This window comes from Otolemur garnettii, unplaced genomic scaffold (genome assembly GCF_000181295.1).
Source record: "Otolemur garnettii isolate 467f Iridium unplaced genomic scaffold, OtoGar3 scaffold00055, whole genome shotgun sequence".
In the NCBI taxonomy this organism is placed as follows: domain Eukaryota; kingdom Metazoa; phylum Chordata; class Mammalia; order Primates; family Galagidae; genus Otolemur; species Otolemur garnettii.
In genome coordinates, this window is record NW_003852450.1 from 7,017,316 (window position 1) to 7,037,040 (window position 19,725).

At 45.9% G+C, this 19,725-nt stretch overlaps 1 protein-coding gene across 1 annotated transcript in view; it reads right to left on the reverse strand.

The window, feature by feature from the left end:
* The window catches only part of LGR6 (leucine rich repeat containing G protein-coupled receptor 6), a 125,857-nt gene that overhangs the window by 24,656 nt on the left and 81,476 nt on the right, over positions 1 to 19,725 (reverse strand). The window contains exon 6 of the mRNA XM_003792266.3: positions 16,171 to 16,242. Coding sequence (XP_003792314.1) covers positions 16,171 to 16,242 — 72 coding nt within the window. The remainder of the gene's footprint in view (positions 1 to 16,170; positions 16,243 to 19,725) is intronic.

A 19,725-nucleotide genomic window follows, 5' to 3' on the forward strand; every position in this document is an offset into this window, starting at 1 on the left:
CCCAGGAGCTGGAGATTGCTGTGAGCTGTGATGCCACAGCACTCTACCCAGGGGGACAGCTTGAGGCTCTGTCTCAAAAAAAAAAAAAAAAAAAAAGAGGTGGCAACTACCTCTCGAGATTGGGATGACCCTGTGACTGGCATTGGTAGAATGTGATGGAAGTGATTGTGGCTGTGGCATGACTTGGTACTAAATCAAAAGAGGTCTCCCAGCCTCTGCCTTTGCTCTCTTGGAATGTTCCCACCACCATGTACGAATGTTCTCCACATGGCTAGACATGAGAAGAGAAAGGGAGAGAAAGGGCAAGCCAACAGCCAGCACCAAAGCCTCAGTCATGTGAATGAGGCATCTTAGCCCTCTAGCCCTAGTTGAGCTCCAGATGACTGCAACCTCACAAGCGAGCCCAGACAAGAGCTCCAGAAGCAGAATCACCCAGATGAGCACAGCCAAGCCACAGATTCAGGAGAAATAATAAAGGGTTGTTTTACGCCACTAAGTTTAGCACTGATATGTTATATGGTGATAGATAATGAGATACCCTCCTTGCTTTCTCTTCGTAGAGTTTGTTGCCACCTGACATATTTTTGTCTATTTTCTTCTCACCCAACTAGAATGAAAGGTCCTTGAAAATAGAAACTTTATCTTCTTCATACTCTAAATACCAGAATAATTCTGGCATGCAGTTGGAGCTCAAAACATATTTATTTGTTGAATAAATAAATGAAAAGTTCTAAAATAAATTGATGAATTAATGGACTCTTAAGAGAATCTAGGGTATTTGGGGGAACATACTTAAGATTTTGAGTTTCAGGGCAGCGCCTGTGGCTCAAGGAGTAGGGTACTGGCCCCCTGTACTGGAGGTGGTGGGTTTGAACCCAGCCCTGGCCAAAAACTACAAAAAAAAGATTTTGAGTTTCATGTCAGAAAGGCACAAGATAGTCCTGAGTGGCATAGGTAGGCTTGCTCAGGGGACAGAGACCATGGGATAGGTTCTCTGTGCCTTCACTATCATCGAACCCTTATACAGTTCATTAGGCACATGTCCAGGCAGCCAAATTGAGTGGTTCCGGCTCCTTGGAAGTTTCTGGTCAAGAATTTTTCTAGAAGTAGCCTAACAGACAGTAAGAAGGACATGTGGTAAAAGGCTTGTGAACTAGAAGGCTATTTTTGTAGAGAAATGTGGGAGAATAAAAATTGTGCAAATGTCAAAGAGAATTCTGCAAACTCCATGCCAGTGAGGTGGCCTGAATTTTCCCATTTGGATGTCTACACAGATTTAATGACCTGGGTAATTGCCAAAGTCCTGGTTCATTCAGTGCTGTCTAGATGTAATCTCTGGCTCTAATTGTCAAGGGAATGTGTCTTTGCAACTCTGTCTGCTCCTCATGAATTCAATTCAGTGCAGAGACCTTTGTTGCCTGCCCAAAATATACAAAGAATCCTTCTGGGTAAAGTGGAAGGTAGAGAGGTGGGCAAAAATTCACTCCTCCCGAGACAAATGCACAAGACAACTAGATGAGCACCCTTGCCACCATCCTGGAGAGAACACAAAGTGTCAGGCCCTCCACAGACCGCGGTGGTTGCACATAGCTGGGAAGACCAGGAGGGCTTCATGGGAGTGTGACATTTGAACCAGGTCTTAATGGCAATTCAGAATTTCAATAGAAAGGGATGGGCGGATCAAGGGGAGAAAGCCTGATTTAGAGAAAGTGAGTGCTGTGGAGTCATATTTGGAGAAGAGCAAGTGATACGGCCTATAGCAAAGGGCAATATTTGGAGGTAAGCCCGGAGGGCACTTTTCCCTGGACACTTGTATATTTCCTATCTGGTGTCCTCACCTCCAGGCCACCCTGTGTGCCAGCCACTAAGTGCTTTGCCTGAATAATCTCTTAATCATCATAACAGCCTGAAAATACTATACCTCAACTATACTCTTAACCATATGTTTAAGATATTATCATACCCATTTACAATTGAGGTAAATGAGACACAGAGATTAAATTAATTGCTCAGTCACCTGTAACAGATGGTTGTAGCAGACACTCTGTTCATTAGTCAAAATCTGTTCTCTCCTTTCTTTATAGCTGCACTGTCTAATACCACAGCCACTAGCCACATGTGGCTATTGAAATTAATTACGAGCAAGTAAAATAAAAAATTCAGCTCTTAGTTTCACTAGTCACATTTCAAGGGCTCAGTAGCAACATGCGGTTAGCAACTATCATATGGGAAGCACGGATTTGGAACATTTCCTTCATCACAGAAAGTTCTATCATCACTGTCATTTTTTTTTTTTTTTTTTTAGGGTAGTCAAGTGAAGCAGAGGGAGTGGATAAGGAACAAAAAATCTGGTTGTGGATTGTGATCACTTATTTGCAAGGCCGATGCTATCTTATCATAATAAGGGGAATCGTCAGGAATGGCGCTACAGTGTATTTCCCAGACTCCTTTGCAGTAGGTGTGGCCACATGACTAGAATCTCACACAGACAGTGGACAGAGATGATGCATACCACTTCTAGTCCAAGATCTACAAAATAGCCAACCTTTTCCTCTATGGTCTGACTACTCTGCCACCAGCTGAATGTCAAAAACAATGAGGCCCTGGGGATGGCAAGATCCCAAGAAACCAGGTCCTGAGTCATTCCATGAAGGAGGGCCACCTGCCAAGAACAAACACCCTGCTTGGACTGATACATGATCCAGAAATAAACTTCTATTGTGTTCATACCATTGTACATGTTTTGGTCTATTTGTTACAGCAATGTAGCCTACCTAAGTGTCACAGCCAGGATTTGAACCTTTTGAGTCTGGAGCCCATACACTCTTAGCTATTGTACATCCGCCAGAAAGATCTTTTTATAATGCAAAACCAGTGGATTCTCACAGCTGTAATCCCAACACTTTCAGAGGCCGAGGCAAGGAAATCACTTGAGGCCAGGAGTTCTAGGCCACCCTGGACAATAGAGAGACCTCATTTTGACAAAAAATAAAAATATCAGCCAAGCATGGTGGTGTGCACCTATAATCCTAGCTACTTGATATACGGAGTTAGAAGGATCATTTGAGCCCAGGAGTTTTAGCCTGCAGTGAGATATGATGGCACCACTGGACTCCAGACTGGGCAACAAAGCAAGACTCTGTCTGAAGGAAGGAAGGAAGGAAGGAAGGAAGGAAGGAAGGAAGGAAAAAAGGAAGGGAGGGAAAAGAAAGCAAGAAGGCAGGCAAAACTGACTGTCACTCTGCTATTGAAAGAGATGAGGCCCTTAACTAATCCTTCAGTTTCATCTGCCATTTCAGCTCTCAGGGGGTTGTGTCATTTCACACCCTTATGGAGCTATTTATGCCCCTCACATCCTCAGCCTGGAATGCCCTTTTCCCACAACTTCAGCCACTGAAATCCTAATCTTCCTTTGAAGTATGGCTCAAATATACCTTTCTCCCTGAATCTAACCCCATCCCAGCAGACAGAATAATTCACTCCCTCTCTCAGCACTTTTCTGGTATTTTCTTCCTTTACATGCATAGCATTAGACCGGTAATGATGGTGGAGGTAATAATAGTCATTACTACGTAACAGTTATGGTTCTAGGTGATTTACATATATGAATTCATTTCATTTCCATGCCAACCCTTTGAAGTAAGTACCATAATGACCTCCACTTTGTAGATGAGAAACTGAGGCATGGAGGGAGGTCGTCACTTGACCACAGTCCCACAACTAGTGATGGAAGAGCCAGGCTTGAGTTCAGAGTTGGGTCATTGGCGTATATTGTCTCTCCCATGAGACAGGCAGCTTGTCAAAGTCAGGAAGTCTATGGGTTCACTTTTAAATTTCCTGCAGCCCAGGCACAGGGCCACAACATTGCTAGATGATCATTTGAACTTGCTGTGCAAGGTCTCAAGATGAGGGCTCCTTTTGGTAGCTGGCTGCTTCAGGGCACTGTTTTTTTTTTTCAGGATTAGATTTTTTTTTTTTTTTTTTTGAGACGGAGCCTCAAGCTGTCCCCCTGGGTAGAGTGCTGTGGCATCATGCTCACAGCAACTTCCAACTCCTGGGCTCAAGCGAGTCTTCTGCCTCAGCCTCCCAAGTAGCTGGGACTACAAGCACCCGCCACAACGCCTGGCCATTTTTTGGTTGCAGCCATCATTGTTGTTTGGCGGGCCCGGGCTGGGGATTCGAACCCGCCACCTTAGGTGTACGTGGCTGGTGCCTTAGCCACTTGACCCACAGGCACCAAGCCTCAGGATTAGATTTTAACATGTAGATTCTTCGTGACTGCAGGGAAGGCACCCCCTGGCACCAGGCTTGGCTTGAATCTTTCATTGAAGAAAGGCTTGTGATACCTAAACTTCAGCTGGAAAATTCATCCATGGCTTTATAGTCTATTATCTTTACTATCCCAGAATCAGCTAGGATCCCAGGAAAGAGTTTGTTGTTCTGTCTCTTGCCCCTAGGAGCTGGAAGCAGATGGGGAAGGGCTGAGGTTAAAGGAAAATCATTCCCAGCTCTAGCCAGAGCCCAGCCTGGTGCTGCAGCTGTCCATAGTAATCTGCCCCTTCATCTGCTTAGCCATTTCTAGCCAAATCTAATCAAAACTGATGGCAAACCCATGCAATCTGTAAAACTCGCAGAGAAGAAAGCCCATCCCTGAGCAGCTCAAGAATCCACATCTCCAATTCTCTCCTTTCTACTAGGTAGAAATGGTCAATTTCTGGGATCTCAAGGGGTTCACTGTAGATATAGAGGAAAGAGCTGACAGGATTTTAGTCATCCCATCCAGTCCCTTCCTTTTATTGATGAGGAAACTGGGACTTGGAGAGAGAAGGTAAATTGCTGCAAGTCCCAGAGCCAGGACTACAAACTCAGGCTTCTTGGCTCCTGGTTAAAACCACTTTCCTATGTGCTACATAGAATTGGATCCTGGCTAGGCTCCAAATAGCAGGGCTAAGAGAAAAGTTTTGGGGACAGAGGATAAATGCTGGAGGAGGATCTGGCTTCTGCCAGAGTTTCTTCAGGTGCTTATAAGCATTATCAAAGCCAAATGATTATGATTTGGCAGTTAGATGTGTTTTTGTGTTTCTGTGTTAGAGCAGAAGGAGCTCTTGCCTTCTGTGTACCAACAGGATCACCTTGAACAAGTCACTTAATCTTCCCAGCTTGTTTCTTCGTCAGGGTGCTCTGTTCACCTGGTCCAGAGATTGGCACAGAGTAGATGTTCAAATAATGCCAATTCCTTTCACCGCTTCCTTTTACTCGACATCAGACACTAGAACAGACACTTCCATTCTTTACACACTACAACTGTCAGTACACAAGTTGGTCTACCCACTTTTTACAGCAATTAAGAAAGATGAATATCATTAATTGGCCTCACTTACATTTTTATTCTCAAGGCTAATATTTGTGTTTATTACCAGATCATAGATAAGGGCACATGGGAGAATATGAGTGAGCCCAGCTTCCCCGTGTGAAACACAAGACAAAGAAATTTCTGATAGATTGTAAACTCTGAGCCACTTTTATCTCCCAAAGGCCTAGAACAAAGACAAGCCAGCACAACGAAAGCATGTCTTAATTGCTTTTCCCACACTGCAGACAGAGCCTCTGTCTTAAATTGGACTCCACGTGCTTGGAGCGGATGACTTGGTGAGCCAGGAACCAACAAAAACTCTATGACTAACAGTATTGTTTTCCTTTCTAAACAGCCTACATAAACGGCCACCCATTAATAAATGCAGCAATTAGTGAAATTGTCATCAGTTTCTATTGAGACACACAGACACACCCTCCTTTCCACCTGCATTCCCTTCCTTGCCAGAGAGAAAATTCAGAATCTACCTGAAGCAGCAGCGGTGCTAATTTTAATGGAAGCTGCTGATCTCTGTTACCGAGATTACTTGTTGCCCTACCCTAATGAAGCACCTGGCATCATACAAGCTTAGAGTGGTAAAAGGTAACAGTCTAACCTGCCCCCACAGCAGGAATCCTCTCCAAGATTCCAGTCAGATGGGGATCTAGTTTCTTCTAGGACTACCTAAATGGCAGGGCCCCCACTGACTATGCTGGGCGTTTAGTACCACTCTGCAGATTAAGCAATCCTTCCTCATCCTGAGCTAGAGTGCCACCTCCACTTCCTCCCTTGGCCCTTATCCCACCAGCTGGAAAACCATAAAACATATGTATTGTGTCCTCCAAAGACGATAATCACACTCCACCCAAGGCTTCTCCCCAGTTCTTTGAATTGCATTTTGTAGATATTTCATACCTTACCACCTCCCCAGGAAAGTGCTGGTCCCTCGTAACATGTGATGCCCACAACAGGGTCCAGGCCTCTGGATGTAATCAGATCCCTGTGTTTAAACCCTTCTCACCTGGATGCCAGGGGCTCACTAATGCAGGGAACCTGAAGGCCTAGAAGTGCTCCTGGCCACAGCAGAATGTGGCCTGAAGATCATTGCTAGTGACCTCAACTCATTGGTCAAAAACTTGGGTCCTGCAATTCTGAACAACTCAAAACTTATGGGAAGGTGACAGTGTCCCAAGGCAGGGCTGAGAGACCATCCTTGTGGGTTCAGGACACATGTAGGACACTTTTCCAAGTTGGAACACATGGGACATGTGTGCCAGCTCCTAGGCAATGACAGGACCAACTAGCAAATATTTAAGTCTAGTGGGAGAGATTAAGTCAGGGGAGAGATCTGAGCTAGAGACTGCAGAGCTGGAAAGAACATTAGACATTAGATAGGCCAATGCCCTTCTAGTACAGATGGGGAAGCTGAAGCCCAGAGAGGAACCGAGGTTTGCTGTCATAAACATAATTTGTTCAACAAATACTTATTGAGTACCCTCCCTGTGCCAGGCACCTGGGTCAGGTACTGCAAATACAAAAGTGGAAAAAACCCATAGAGAAGTAGGAGACAGGCAGCTAAGGAAGTAAACAAGTAAATAAATTAGGATATCAGATTGCATTAGGCACTATGGAAAAAACTTAGTAGCAGATGGAGAATGCTAGGAATGGATGTTGCTAAGTTGTGATTGGGAGGATCTCAATAAAAAGATGACATTTCAGCAAAATCTTGAAGGAACTGAGGAAGTGAATCATATGAATAATGGTGGGAAGAACATTCCAGACAAAGGGACCAGCCAGTGCCAAGGCAAATCCGATTGTATTCAAGGAGACCATTGTGCCTGGAGTAGATTGAGGAAGGGATGAGACCAGAGAGGCACAGGGGCCGTGCAACTGAGGCTTTGTGGGCCAGGCTAGCATTTTGGGTTTTTTTTTTTTTTTAGAGTATGATGGGAAACTACTGGAGAGTTTTGAACAGAAGAGCAACATAATCTGATTTGTATTTGTAAAGAGTCACTCTGGCTGTTATGTTGAAATCATTGTAGAGTGACAGGAATGAAGACAGAATGAACAGATAAGAGGTCATTGCAATAACCTAGGTGTGAGAATGATGGTGGCTTGGACTGGTATGGTAGCAGTGGAAGGTTGAGAAGTATTCTAATTCTTTTTTTTTTTTCTTTCTTTTTTTGAGAGATGAGGTCTCACTGTGTTTCCCAGACAGGGCAGTGTTGTATGATCATAGATACTACAACCGTCAGTAATCCTGACTCCTGGGCTCAAGTGATCCTCCTGCCTTGGCTTCCCATGGACTAAGACTATAAGTACACCTATACCTGGCTAATATTTTTTTATTATATGTACAGACAGGGTCTTGCTATGTTTCCCAGGCTGGTCTTAAGCAATCCTCCCAAGTTGGCCTCCCAAAATGCTGGGATTACAGGTATGAGCCACTCACTAGGGCCAGATTTTTAATAAATTTTACTGATGGAGCCAGTGGAGTTGGTTGACAGCTTGATATATAGAATTTGAGAGAAAAAGAGTTGTTTTTTGTTTTCGTTTTTGAGACAGAATCTCATTGTTGTCCTGGGTAGAGTGCTGTGGTATCATTATAACTCACAGCAACCTCAGTCTCTTGGGTTCAAGAGATCCTCTTGCTTCAGCCTTCCCAGTAGCTGGGACTACAGACACCTGCCACAATGCCAGTTTTTCCATTTTTAGTAGAGACTGGGTCTCACTTTTCCTCAAACTGGTCTTGAACTCCTGAGCTCAAGCAATCCATCCTTCTTGGCCTCTAAGAGTGCCAGGATTACTGGTGTGAGCCACCGTGCCGAGCCAAAAGAGTTGTTCTAAATGACTCCAAAGTTTGGACCTTCGTAAGTACAAGAATAAAGCTGCCATCACTGAGCTGGGGAATTCTTTTAGTGGGATGGATTCAGGTTCAATTTGAATATCTGTCAAATATCCATCTGAACACATTAAAGCAGGCCTTTAGGTATGTAAGTCTGGAGTTCAGGAGATAGGTCCAGGCTTGCGTCATCAGCAAATATATAGTATTGAAAGCCATGAGGCTAAATGAGAACACAGAGGGAAAGAGTATAAATAGAAGTTGAGCCTTGGGAAGGCTGGGCATGGTGGGTCACACTTGTAATCCTAACATTCTGAGAGGCCAAGGCAGAAGGACTCCTTGAGCTGAGGAGTTCGAGATCAGTCTCAGCAAGAAAAATAGAAAAACTCCACTAAAAATAGAAAAACTAGTCAGACATTGTGGTAGGTGCCTGTAGTCCTAGCCACTAGAGAGGCTGAGGCAAAAAGATCACTTAAGCCAGATTTTGAGGTTGCTATAAGCTATGACGATGCCACGGCACTCTACTGAGGACAACAAAATGAGAATCTATCTCAAAAAAAAAAAAAAAAAGAAAGAAAATGTTGAGACTTGGGGCATGTCAAAGTTAAGGGGTTAGGGTGATGAGGTCAGAAATGACCTGGGGACAGCACATTAGTGATAAAGTTGAAAGAACTCAGGACTTCTGGTCTAGAACCCTTTCTTTTTCTTTTATTTATTTTTATTTTTTTGAGACAGAGTCTCATTTTGTCACCTGGGGTAGAGTGCCATGGCGTCACACCACTCACAGAAACCTCCAATTCCGCTTAGGTGATTCTCTTGCCTCAGCCTCCCAAGTAGCTGGGACTACAGGCACCCACTACAGTGCCTGGCTGTTTTTAGAGACGGGGTCTCGCTCTGGCTCAGGCTGGTCTTGAACTCCTGAGCTCAGGCAATCCACCTGCCTCAGCCTCCCAGAGTGCTAGGATTACAGGCATGAGCCACGGTGCCCGGCCTTTTAGAATAGCAGGGGCTACCCTTTTGTTGTTTATAAATGTTTTCCCAGTACCTACAATGACGGCTTGGCACATGGTAGAAACTCAGTAAATATTTACAGAATGAACAGATCTAAAGAAATGGAGAAGAAGAGAGTGGTAATCATTAATTCTTACCAGTTCCCCCTTCCCACATATGGGAGGGCCAGACCTAAACCAAATTTCTGTCCACAGCATCTATTAAGGAACCTGCCAACCTCCCCATTCTCCCTTGCCTCCCTTCCTTCTCTGTCCTAGAGCAGCTGGCTGGGGTGCCTGTGGCAGCTAGTTGGGGGAGAGGGTGGAGAGTTCAGAGCGGAAGTTTTGGCTCCATTGCCAGCCGGGGAGGAAGGGGCAGCAGTGACAGGAGTGGTGACCTTGGCTACCCCCAATGCCAGGGCGATGGGAAAGGGAATGTTGTGCTGGGAAGAACTATTAATAACTTGTCATGGTCCCAGAAAGCAAGACAAACTCATCGGGCAGCTCAATTTTCTGCCTGTTAAAAGTCATTAGTGGTTCTGTGGGGGAAGCCAGAAAAAGAAACATTTTATATGGAACAATAAATTCCTCTATAAGCCACAAAACCCCACAAATTTGCAGCTAATAAACCCACAAATGTAAGATGATTAAGAACTGGTGAGGAAAGAGTTCCTCGATTCTTAGTCTCAAGAGGCAGTGCGACCTGATGGGCTGACATTGGGCCAACAGCAGAGAAACCCAAGTTTTAATCCTGGTTTTTAATTAACCTGGGTGACCTTGAGCAAGTCATCTACTCTCTGCCTTAGTTTCCCCATCTGTAACATGAAAACACACAATTTCTGGGCAGTGCCTGTGGCTCTCAGCGAGTAGGCACTGGCCCCATATACCGAGGGTGGCAGGTTCAAACCCAGCCTTGGCCAAACTGCAACAAAAAAATAGCCAGGCATTGTGGCAGGAACCTGTGGTCCCAGCTACTGGGGAGGCTGAGGCAAGAGAATCACCTAAGCCCAAGAGCTGGAAGTTGCTGTGAGCTGTGACACCACAGCACTCTATCGAGGGTGACAAGATAAGACTCTGTCTCTGAAAAAAAATAAATAAATAAAAGAAAATACACAATTCCTGCCCTGTCTTCCTTAACATGTGGTTGGGGGGATAAATGAGATATGAGATGAGATAGTCTTTGAGAAAAAAAAAGTATTTGTAAATCTCTTGACTGCAGGGGATTGTTATCTGCCCAGCATTTGCCTTAAAGAAGAAGGTAAAATAGACAAAATTTTTCTGAACCACTGCCCTGCCCGTCAGCCTGTCCCTGAGGGCTCTGCCTCAGAGTCTATCAGTGGGTAGCTGTCAGATAGGTATAAGACCCAACCCTTATTTGGAAAGAGGGCCTTTGCAGAAGGAATTAAGTTAAGGATCTCAAGATGAAATTATCTTGGATGAGCGGGGTGGGCCCTAGAGAACAGACACACAGGGGAGAGACACACACACAAACAGCAGTGTGAAAATGGAGGCAGAGATTGCAGTGATGGGTTTACAAGCCAAGGAATGTCAAGGATTGCCAGCAGCCACCAGGAACCAGGAGAGAAGAGTGGATTCTGCCTCACACCCTTCAGAAGAAACCAACCTGTCAGCCCTCAGATTTTGGACTTCTGACATCTAGAACGGTAGGAGAGTAAATTGCTGGGTTTTTTTCCTTTAAGCCACCCAGTTTGTGGTAATTTATTAAGGCAGCCACAGAAAACTATTAAATAATACAGTAGCCATGCCCTGACTGCCTGGGAATTCTTATTTGTCCTATAGAGGAGATGAGTCATAGCATGTAGATGGTAAAATGACACATCTAGGTAACATTCTCCTGCCACTTTAGGACACATTCCATCTGACTCTAAATGAGAAGACCAGAAAGAGAAAGCCAACATAATTTAAGTCCTATGGTTTCCAGGCATCCTGTGAAGTTATATGATTTAATGTGATCCTTGAACCCCGAGCCTTGGTGTATGTGGCCAGTGCCCTACCCACTGAGCTACAGGCGCCACCCAACCTGGCCTGGGCCAGCTAAAACAACAATGACAACTGCAGCAAAAAATAGCCAGACATTGTGGTGGGCACCTGTGGTCCCTAGGGAGGCTGAGGCAAGAGAATCCCTTAAGCCCAAGAGTTTGAGGTTGCTGTGAGTTGTGATGCCACAGCACTCTACCCAGGGTGACAGCTTGAGACTCTGTCTCAAAAAAAAAAAAAGTGATCCTTGTAACAATGCTCTGAATTATAAAATATCATCCCCATTTTCTCTTTGTCAAAACCATGGCTCTTGGGAGGTCAAGTGACTGGTACATGTCATATATGGTGACAGAGGCAGGGTTTGAATCTCGGTCTACCTATTAAAGTCCAGTCCTCATTCTACCCCAGGAATAACCCCAAGCCCTGAGAGAATCTCAGTGGCATGTCCATGGCCAAAGGCTGAACACTAGGGCCAGGAGTGAGGAGTGGCTGGATACTTTGAGGACCAAGTCAGAACCAGGTTAGAGTGAAACCTGTTGGTATTAGTGGTTTCAGTGACATAGAGATAGAGGAACATTTTCCAGCCACGGCTGCTGTAAAACATTCCATGAAAACAGATCACTAAAGCATCCATCACCGGAGGAGGTTTAACATGGAATGTACAATTTTTTATTATAAGGCAGAATTCTATAAATTCCTGTGCTGCCCTCCTCCAATCCAGGATCCTTGTTGAATGCTGGTCCTAATTTAGAGAGGGTGCTGAGGCCAGAAGTTTCTGTTCTCACTAGGCCCTAGGTTCTCCTCCAAAGGGAGATGTCCAGCCAGCGGGGGCGGGCCTCCAGTTGGGCTTGATTTGTTTAATGAGGTTATAACAAGGCCCAGAGATCATCGCGGAGGCCTGAGGGAGGTGAGACACTGTTGTCCCCAGATCTATATTGAACCTTGCCTCCTCTGGGTTCTAGTTGAGTTGCAGATATCAAGTTCCCAGATCTAGGGAGTGAGGATGAGCCCCTCAGGATGGAACTATGGCTGCTGGACTATTTTTTTTTTTTTTTTTTTTTTGCAAAACAAAAAGATGCTCAGTACATCTTGGAATTTGAGGATCAGTAGCTGCCAGGCTGGAATAGCTTCCCATGGCCTCCAAGCACACATTCCAAGCACTGACCTAGGGGCACATACACCTGGTTTCAGGCCCCTGAGACCTGGGAGAACCTTCCCAGAATTGTTCATCATACTTTCTCTTATTTCTCAATCTGTATACCTGGGAAATCCTATGATTGATCTGACCTTGAGGGAGCTAGTGCTAAACAGAGCTGTGTAGTATGAAGGAAGAGGTATGGCTTTTACTGGTTTATCATCACTTACAAATGATAGCAACTTGGGCAACTGACTCCAAATCTCTCAATTCTGTCTGACTTGGAAAGTGAAGGAAATACTATCTCTCATAGGCTGAGGGCTAGACCATCTCTAATTTTGAATTTCTAAACAAGTCATGGGTCATCCTCATTATAGGAGTAGGAGCAGTGGGTACAGGACAAAGCATGTCCTGTCTGCCTCTGGCTGAGGTTTCTTGGCAAAGTCTGGAATGGTGATGACTATATCAGGAGAAACATCCTGGGAGCCCTCTTCCTTTGAGGCCACACTTCCTCAAAGGGTAGCAAGGTTTGTGCGCAGGGGCCCATGTGGCGTTTGCGTAATTTTATCTACTCAGTAGGAGAGAGGGCTTAACAGCAACCAGCCCCTTAACCCTACCCAAATCACCTGGATTTGCCTAGTTCTTTAAAAGTAAAAGAGCATGGTATACATCTCTCTCTCTGACTTCTCACCTTTGAGGTAGCCCATTGTGCAGATGAAGAAAGCAAGGCTCACAAAGGCTGCTTGCTTCAGCTGACCCAGCTTGCAGAGGCGGAGCAGGGCTGGAAGCCAGACAGCTAAGGGCACAACACAGGCTATTGTTGCTGTACATGCGTTTGCTGGGCATCTCTGTGCTGTGCTGGGCTGCGGGGTGCAGTGTTTATGTGGAGAGAGAGTCATATAGGCTTGGGCTACATGGCATGTGTGCTGTGTGTGCACACGATCGGCAGTGCAGTTCAGGGTGCCTGTGTGACCACGTGTGTGTGGGCCTGCACCTGGCCCCTCCTCCCCAGGTGGGATGGCTGGGGGCCGCTCTCTCCCCTAAGAGTCTGCAGAGGAGCCAAACCGCAGCTCCAGCCAAACCACAGCTTGGGCCACAGCGGTTTGATCTTCCCTCTGCTGCTGGAGATGAGAGAAGTCTAAGTGGCAGAGATTTACGGGGCCTGAGGGAGAAATACCCTTCCAGTGAGAAGCTCACATGAAAAGCTCCGGAGTAATAACTGAGGCTGCAAAGCGTGCCAATTATGCAACAATTAAAAGGTTTGACTGTGAATATCATTTCTTTCTCCTTTTATTCTCCCAGCTACTCCTCCCCGCCCCCAATCTGGCTGCCCCTACAGGCTCCCCAGCAAATGCTCTGGGGAATAGAGAGTAAAGAACACACTTTCCCCCCTTTTAATTGGAGATCAAAAGTTGGAAGAAGAGCTTACCCATCAAGGATGAGGAGGAAAGGGGTGTTGCTGAGATGGAGGCCCTCAGAGGAGGAGATAGGGAGGGATGGGAAGGGGAAGGGAAGGGGTAGGAGTACGGACCAGCTCCTCTACAGCTTGCCCCTGCTCTGTGGGAACTTCACACACATCATCTCATTTAATACACATTCCACCCCTGCTGGAGCAGCGTTTTTAGCAGCATTTTGTTGCAGATTAGAAAACTGAGACTCACAGAGGCAAATGACTTGACCAAGGTCACACAGCTGGTAGACCTGGCATGCATCCCAGGCTGACACCAAAGTCTTCACCACCAGGCTATTCTGCCTCCACACTATTTAGGGAAGGAACTTTTTCTTATCTCTTAGTCTTGGCTTTCCCATCTGTAAAGTGGGTGCAGGCCCTGGGTCTTGTATGATGGAGCCAAGCACTCCTGTAGATGAAAGGTACAGTGGGTGCTTAGCGGCAGGATCGCTCTGTAATCCAGCCAGCATCAGCTGAGCCAAATGCCCTGCACAGCAATCCAGAGGCTAATTGAGAAAGAATTAGGCAGTGTGCCCCAAAAATGAAGAAACAGCTGCTAGATGGCTTTTTAGCGGTGCCAACCCGCACCCAGTGCATATGCCCCCTCGCCACCTGATTTCCCAGCACGGCTAACAGCGCCCACACGCCAGGGCCAGGGCCCAAGGCATTGGATTTCCTCCTGCCCTACTGGAGGCTCAGCAACTCCACACGCTGCACTGAAAGCTCTCATAGCTCCTGAGGTGGGTGACTGTGGGGCAGTGACCATCTCTTACATCGCAGATCCTCCAACATCTAGCAATAGCAGGCTCACACAATTCACAACCCAGATGAAGGAGGATGGCAGGGCACCACCCCAGGGACGTTCCTGCATGTTTTCTCATTAACACTGAAGATCTGCTCTGGCTCTAACTGAGGAAGTAACTCTGGGTGAGCCATGCTGCCTCCCTGGACATCAGTTTCCTCATATGTTGACTGAGTGGGCTAGACTATCTGGCATTACTGTCCAACTGTCTATTAAGCTAAAGGGGAGCACATAGCACAATCACACAAAGTGGCAGGGAGAGGTCCCAACTTTCCCACCTCCAGGCCGGGCACTCCTGCACACCCAGACCTACTCAGCTAGAGGGAGCATGGCAGGAGAGCCAGGCCTGACTCCGCCCTGTCTCCTGCTATGCTCCTGGGTATGGTGCCTACAGAAAAGAGGAGTGGGGCTTTGGCCTTAGCCTCCCCATTCCCTGTCCCTGCACAACCACAAATGCTGACAGCTGAGGGCTCCAAATTTGAGGGATAGACAGTCCTTGCCAGATGGTTTTCCCAACATGTTGCTTCCGAGGTCATAACTGGTCTCCCAACATTTTCTCCTCTTCTGCTTTGGATTCTTGAAAAATCTCTCCCCTCAGTAGCAATACTCTGGGGTATTTGTGTATGGGGGGGTGATATGGGGGACTTGTTTATGAGTGGAAAAGGAGGTGTAGCAGAAAGTGGCACAAGAGGAGCTGTGACCATCCCTCTGATACCATGAACCTTTCCTCAACCTCAGTGGCCCACACTTGATGACCTGTCTCCTTGTCTGTCTCCCCAGCACCCCGTCCTAAGCCTGCACCAGGTGGCTGTGACAGCCCATTCCCTCATGGGCACTGAGGGACCCCAGCTGGCATGGCCAGCCACACTTAGAGCCCAGCCAGTTGTTTGCTCAAGTGGGGCCCACTCAGCCCACTCTGCGGGGCCTGGCGGCACTCCAGAGGAAATGATGGGAGGGTTTGGGTGCATTCTGACCTTAACTGAATTCCAGGATGATGATGTGTGAATAATATGGCTTTTCAAGAGTCAACAGCTTGGGTGCTTTTTATAGTCAGGCTGGAGCATTGAGTGGGCCATCTCCCCATTAATCATGTAGCTAGTTAGATCAATTGGCAAACAGTCCCAGCATTACTCTGTGGTATTACTCTCCCTTCTGTCAACAGCCACCCTTAAACAGATGTCAAAACTGCCATAGAGTCGGCCCCAACCCCACCTCCAAGCCTGCTATTCCAGTCTTAATTTTCTATTTCCTTGAGCTTGCAGTTTCAACTTCTGCAGTTTCCACTTCTGCAGTTTCCTAGCAGTTATCATTTCTGTCCAAAATTTTCATTATTTTGGTGGTCTCTATCAGCAGGGATCCTAGGTTCCCATTTCCCCGGCCATTCTGAACTCCCGGAAGACATATTCTGCCCACTTGGAGGAGGAAAGATTTTATTCTGAGTGACATACCGGGGAAAGTGCCAGGGAGGGGCATGTGGGTGAACAAGCCTGGGGCCAGAGCCCAGGCATCCAAGTCTTTCCCTCTGTCCACTCTCCACTGCCCCAGGATGCCCGGTTTCCCTCACCAGGCAGGCAGAGTTTGGCCATGACTCCAACACTTACAGTGTCTCCAGATTGTGCAGCCCCTCAAAGCTGTGGGTTCCCAGATGCTGGATATGGTTGTTATGCAGATGCCTGTGTGGGAAGGAAAGACACATCAGAATGGATGTCCACAGCATGGAGCCCAGGTGATGGGAGAGTACACAGGGACATGAGTGGAAAGTGGAAGCAGGAACATAGACAGAAAGACCTCAGTGGTCCAGCCCTTTGTCTCCAGGAACAAACTGACCAGCCAAAACTGATTTCTTAAGCCATAATCTCCAAGATTAGATTAACCACAGGCTATCCCGTTTTGACTTCCTATTGAAGGAAAAATGGAGAGGAGGGCCCTAGGCCAAGGCTAAAACAAGCTCCCACTAAACTCTAGGAGACAGGCCTGATGTCAGAGGGACTCAAATCGGAAGCTTCTTCTATGGCCCTGCTTCCCCAGGACCCAGCCTGCCTGACTCAGTGGCCAGAGGTACTTATGGAAGCCAATATCAAACCACTGCAGACAACATATAATTAAAGGCGAGGCTTTTTGTTATAGCTGGAGAGAACAGCAGACAAGCTCAGAAAACAGGGAGATTGCTGAGGCTAGAGGAATCAAGGAAGGCTTTATAGAGGTGGTAATCCAGAGCCTTGAAGGACAGGTGAACTGCACAAGCAGAGGGAAAGCTATTCTAGTCTAAGGAGGTTCCAAAAGTGGTATAGCTAGAACAACTGGGCAGAGCTATCCAAGCATAAGCCAGAAAAAAAGAAAGCTCATGGCAATTATGAACATATACAACAGGGAAACAGAGAAAAGGAAGGATGCAAAAGACAAAGTTCCACGCTTAGAAGAAAATATAGCTGATGAATGAGGAATAGAAAGAAATATATCCACAGTAGCCTTCTGCTACAAAACAATCCAATGAAACAATATTTCAAAGACAAAATTTTTTTAAATGAAAAAATTTTTAAATGAAAAGTCACATTGTATGTTGGGAAATAAATTGAGGACCAACAGTACATTATTGGAAAAACTCATCAATACATTTGAAACAGAGAATAGTATAGACCCTGCTAAAAATTGAACTGATTGTTAGAAAAGCTTGAGATAATCATGGTGAATAGGGTTGAATGAGATAAAAAGGTTAAAACCGAAACTGACCAATGATGAAGACATAAAGGCGATTCAATACAAGATGTCTCTGAAGCATAGAATCCAAAAAATAAGACCGCAGTTGTATTCAAAAACATAAAAAATTCTCTAAGGTGAAGAAAGAATGGAATCTGCAGCTAAAAAGCACACATTGTTCCAGGATGATTGGATGCAGAATATTCTACACTGTGACCTATTCTAGTTATGCTATGAAAGTTCAAGAATTTAAAAACAGCTCAAAGCAGAAAAAGGAAATCACGGACAAGGCAGGGGGGAAATCAGGCTGGCTTCCAAGATGTTACTCAAATATAAAGGCAACAGGCAAACCTCAACCAACATAGATGCGTAAAGACAGGAGTCTTGGGAGTGTTGGGATTAAATCTCCCGTCTGTCTTTCTCATCCTTGCTCACCTGCTCCAGGAGGTTCCAATAAAGGAGACAGATTCCTGCCCTCAGGGAGCCTCTGATCCAACAAGGAAAACGCAGCTCCTGCCTTCTGGAAATGAATTATCTCCCCTTACAAAGGGGTTTTCAATTTTCCTGTTTTTTTTCACGCCTGTATCCTGATGGTCACCAAACTCTATCATTCTTCCTGCTTCCTGTTGGACTCCTATCTCCATTTCCCATCCCTCTCCTCTTCCCCCAGCATCTCTGGTCCAGACCATCTCAGCTAAACATTCAGCTTCCAGCCTCCAATTCCCTCCTCTGAACCACTAATTCAACCCTTGCATCCTGGCACCTCTGGTAGCCCAGACTGGGCCAAGTATTGGAGCTTACAGTCCAGATGAAGAGACAAGATTATACACATGATACCACTGCTGTCTGATTAAGTTCTACCTAGTGATCTTGTTGGTGCCAGAGCAGTGGAGAGAAAGGGTTCCATATATGCCAGAGCAGCCTGATAAAAGTGTAGGGTCTAGGTTGAAGAGGAGCCCCTTCCATCTGTGTATCTACTCACACCTTCAGCTAGGCCCCTGCCTACCCCTTGGTTTGAACCAAACTTCTTTCTTGCTTTTTATCACACGCAATCTTCCTTATCTGCCTCTGGGTTTTCCTACAGTTCAGCCCATGGCTACTGGACAGTGTTCTCCAACCTCCTGTCCTGTTCTCAGGTCACTTCCTGCTAGAAAGCTCTCTCTTCCATCCCATGAGTTGGAGGCAGGTGAAGGACAAAGGTGTAATGTTTCTGGCCTCTGTCCACTGTGCAAAGGGACCAGTCCTAGTCTTTTGGCTTTGTTCCTGCACAGTAGGTTTTCCTTCCTTAGTTCCTTGCCACTTCTTATACCCAGGAGGCCTCCCTCCATCCCTCCTACATCTGTAACAGGCCTGACTTTGAGGCCAATCCCCTGGCTGCCAACCAAACCTTGGAGTCATCCATGACTCCCCCTCTTCTTGGACTTTCACTGTCTTTCTATTTTAATTTTTTTATATTTAATTATTTTTTGTTAAATCTTAACTTTGTACATTGATGCATTTATGGGGTTCAGGGTACTGCTTTGATATACAATGTGAAATGTTTACATTGAACCAAGTAACACATGCATCACAATTAGACTCATTTCTTAATAGTTTTGAAATGCACCATTGCATCATGCACTTCAGGTGAGGATCTCCCCAATACCCTCCCTTCTCCCATATCCCCTCTCCCCACTCCTCTCTCTCCTCATCCCTTCTACTTTATGTTTGCCTGGATGGAGCTGGAACATATTCTTCTTAGTAAAGTATCCCAAGAATAGAAAAAAAAAATCCAATGTACTCGATATTACTATGAAATCAATATATAACCACCTACACAATCATACGAATGGCAAAACATAACTTTCACCATCTTTAAATCAGATCTATTCTTCCTTCAAAACATTCCTCACATTCATGATCCCTTTCCATCCCTTCTACCACCTCCATTAACTGGACTCTGATTGATATACAAGAGCCTCCAAACTGACCTCCCTGCCGTGAGTCTCCCATCTCTTTCATCCATCACCATTGTTCCCCATCCAGCCTTTGAGCTCTCTTCCCGACTGGCAGATATAAGCCAAACTCCTTGCTTGGACAGTGCAAATCCTCCACTCAATTTTCCAGTCTCTTCTCCCATGTTCTGCTCTGGCAGGACTGGCCTATTCCCTGGTAACCAAACACCCCCGGCTTTCCCTCCTCCCAAGCCTTTGTTGCTACCTGCTGTAATAATTGCTACCTTCTCTTCCCTTGTCCAACTCTTCACCATCCTTCCAAGCCCAGACCCACTCACCTTCCCTGTGAAGCATTCCTCTTCCCTACCACTTCTATGCTACTATGAACCTCTACTTGGCATCTGGTTGTGTTAGCTTAAGTTACCCTATATCATTAGTTTTTGGTTTTTTTTTGAGATGGAGCCTCAAGCTATCCCCCCTGGGTAGAGTGCCATGGCATCACGCTCACAGCAACCTCCAACTCCT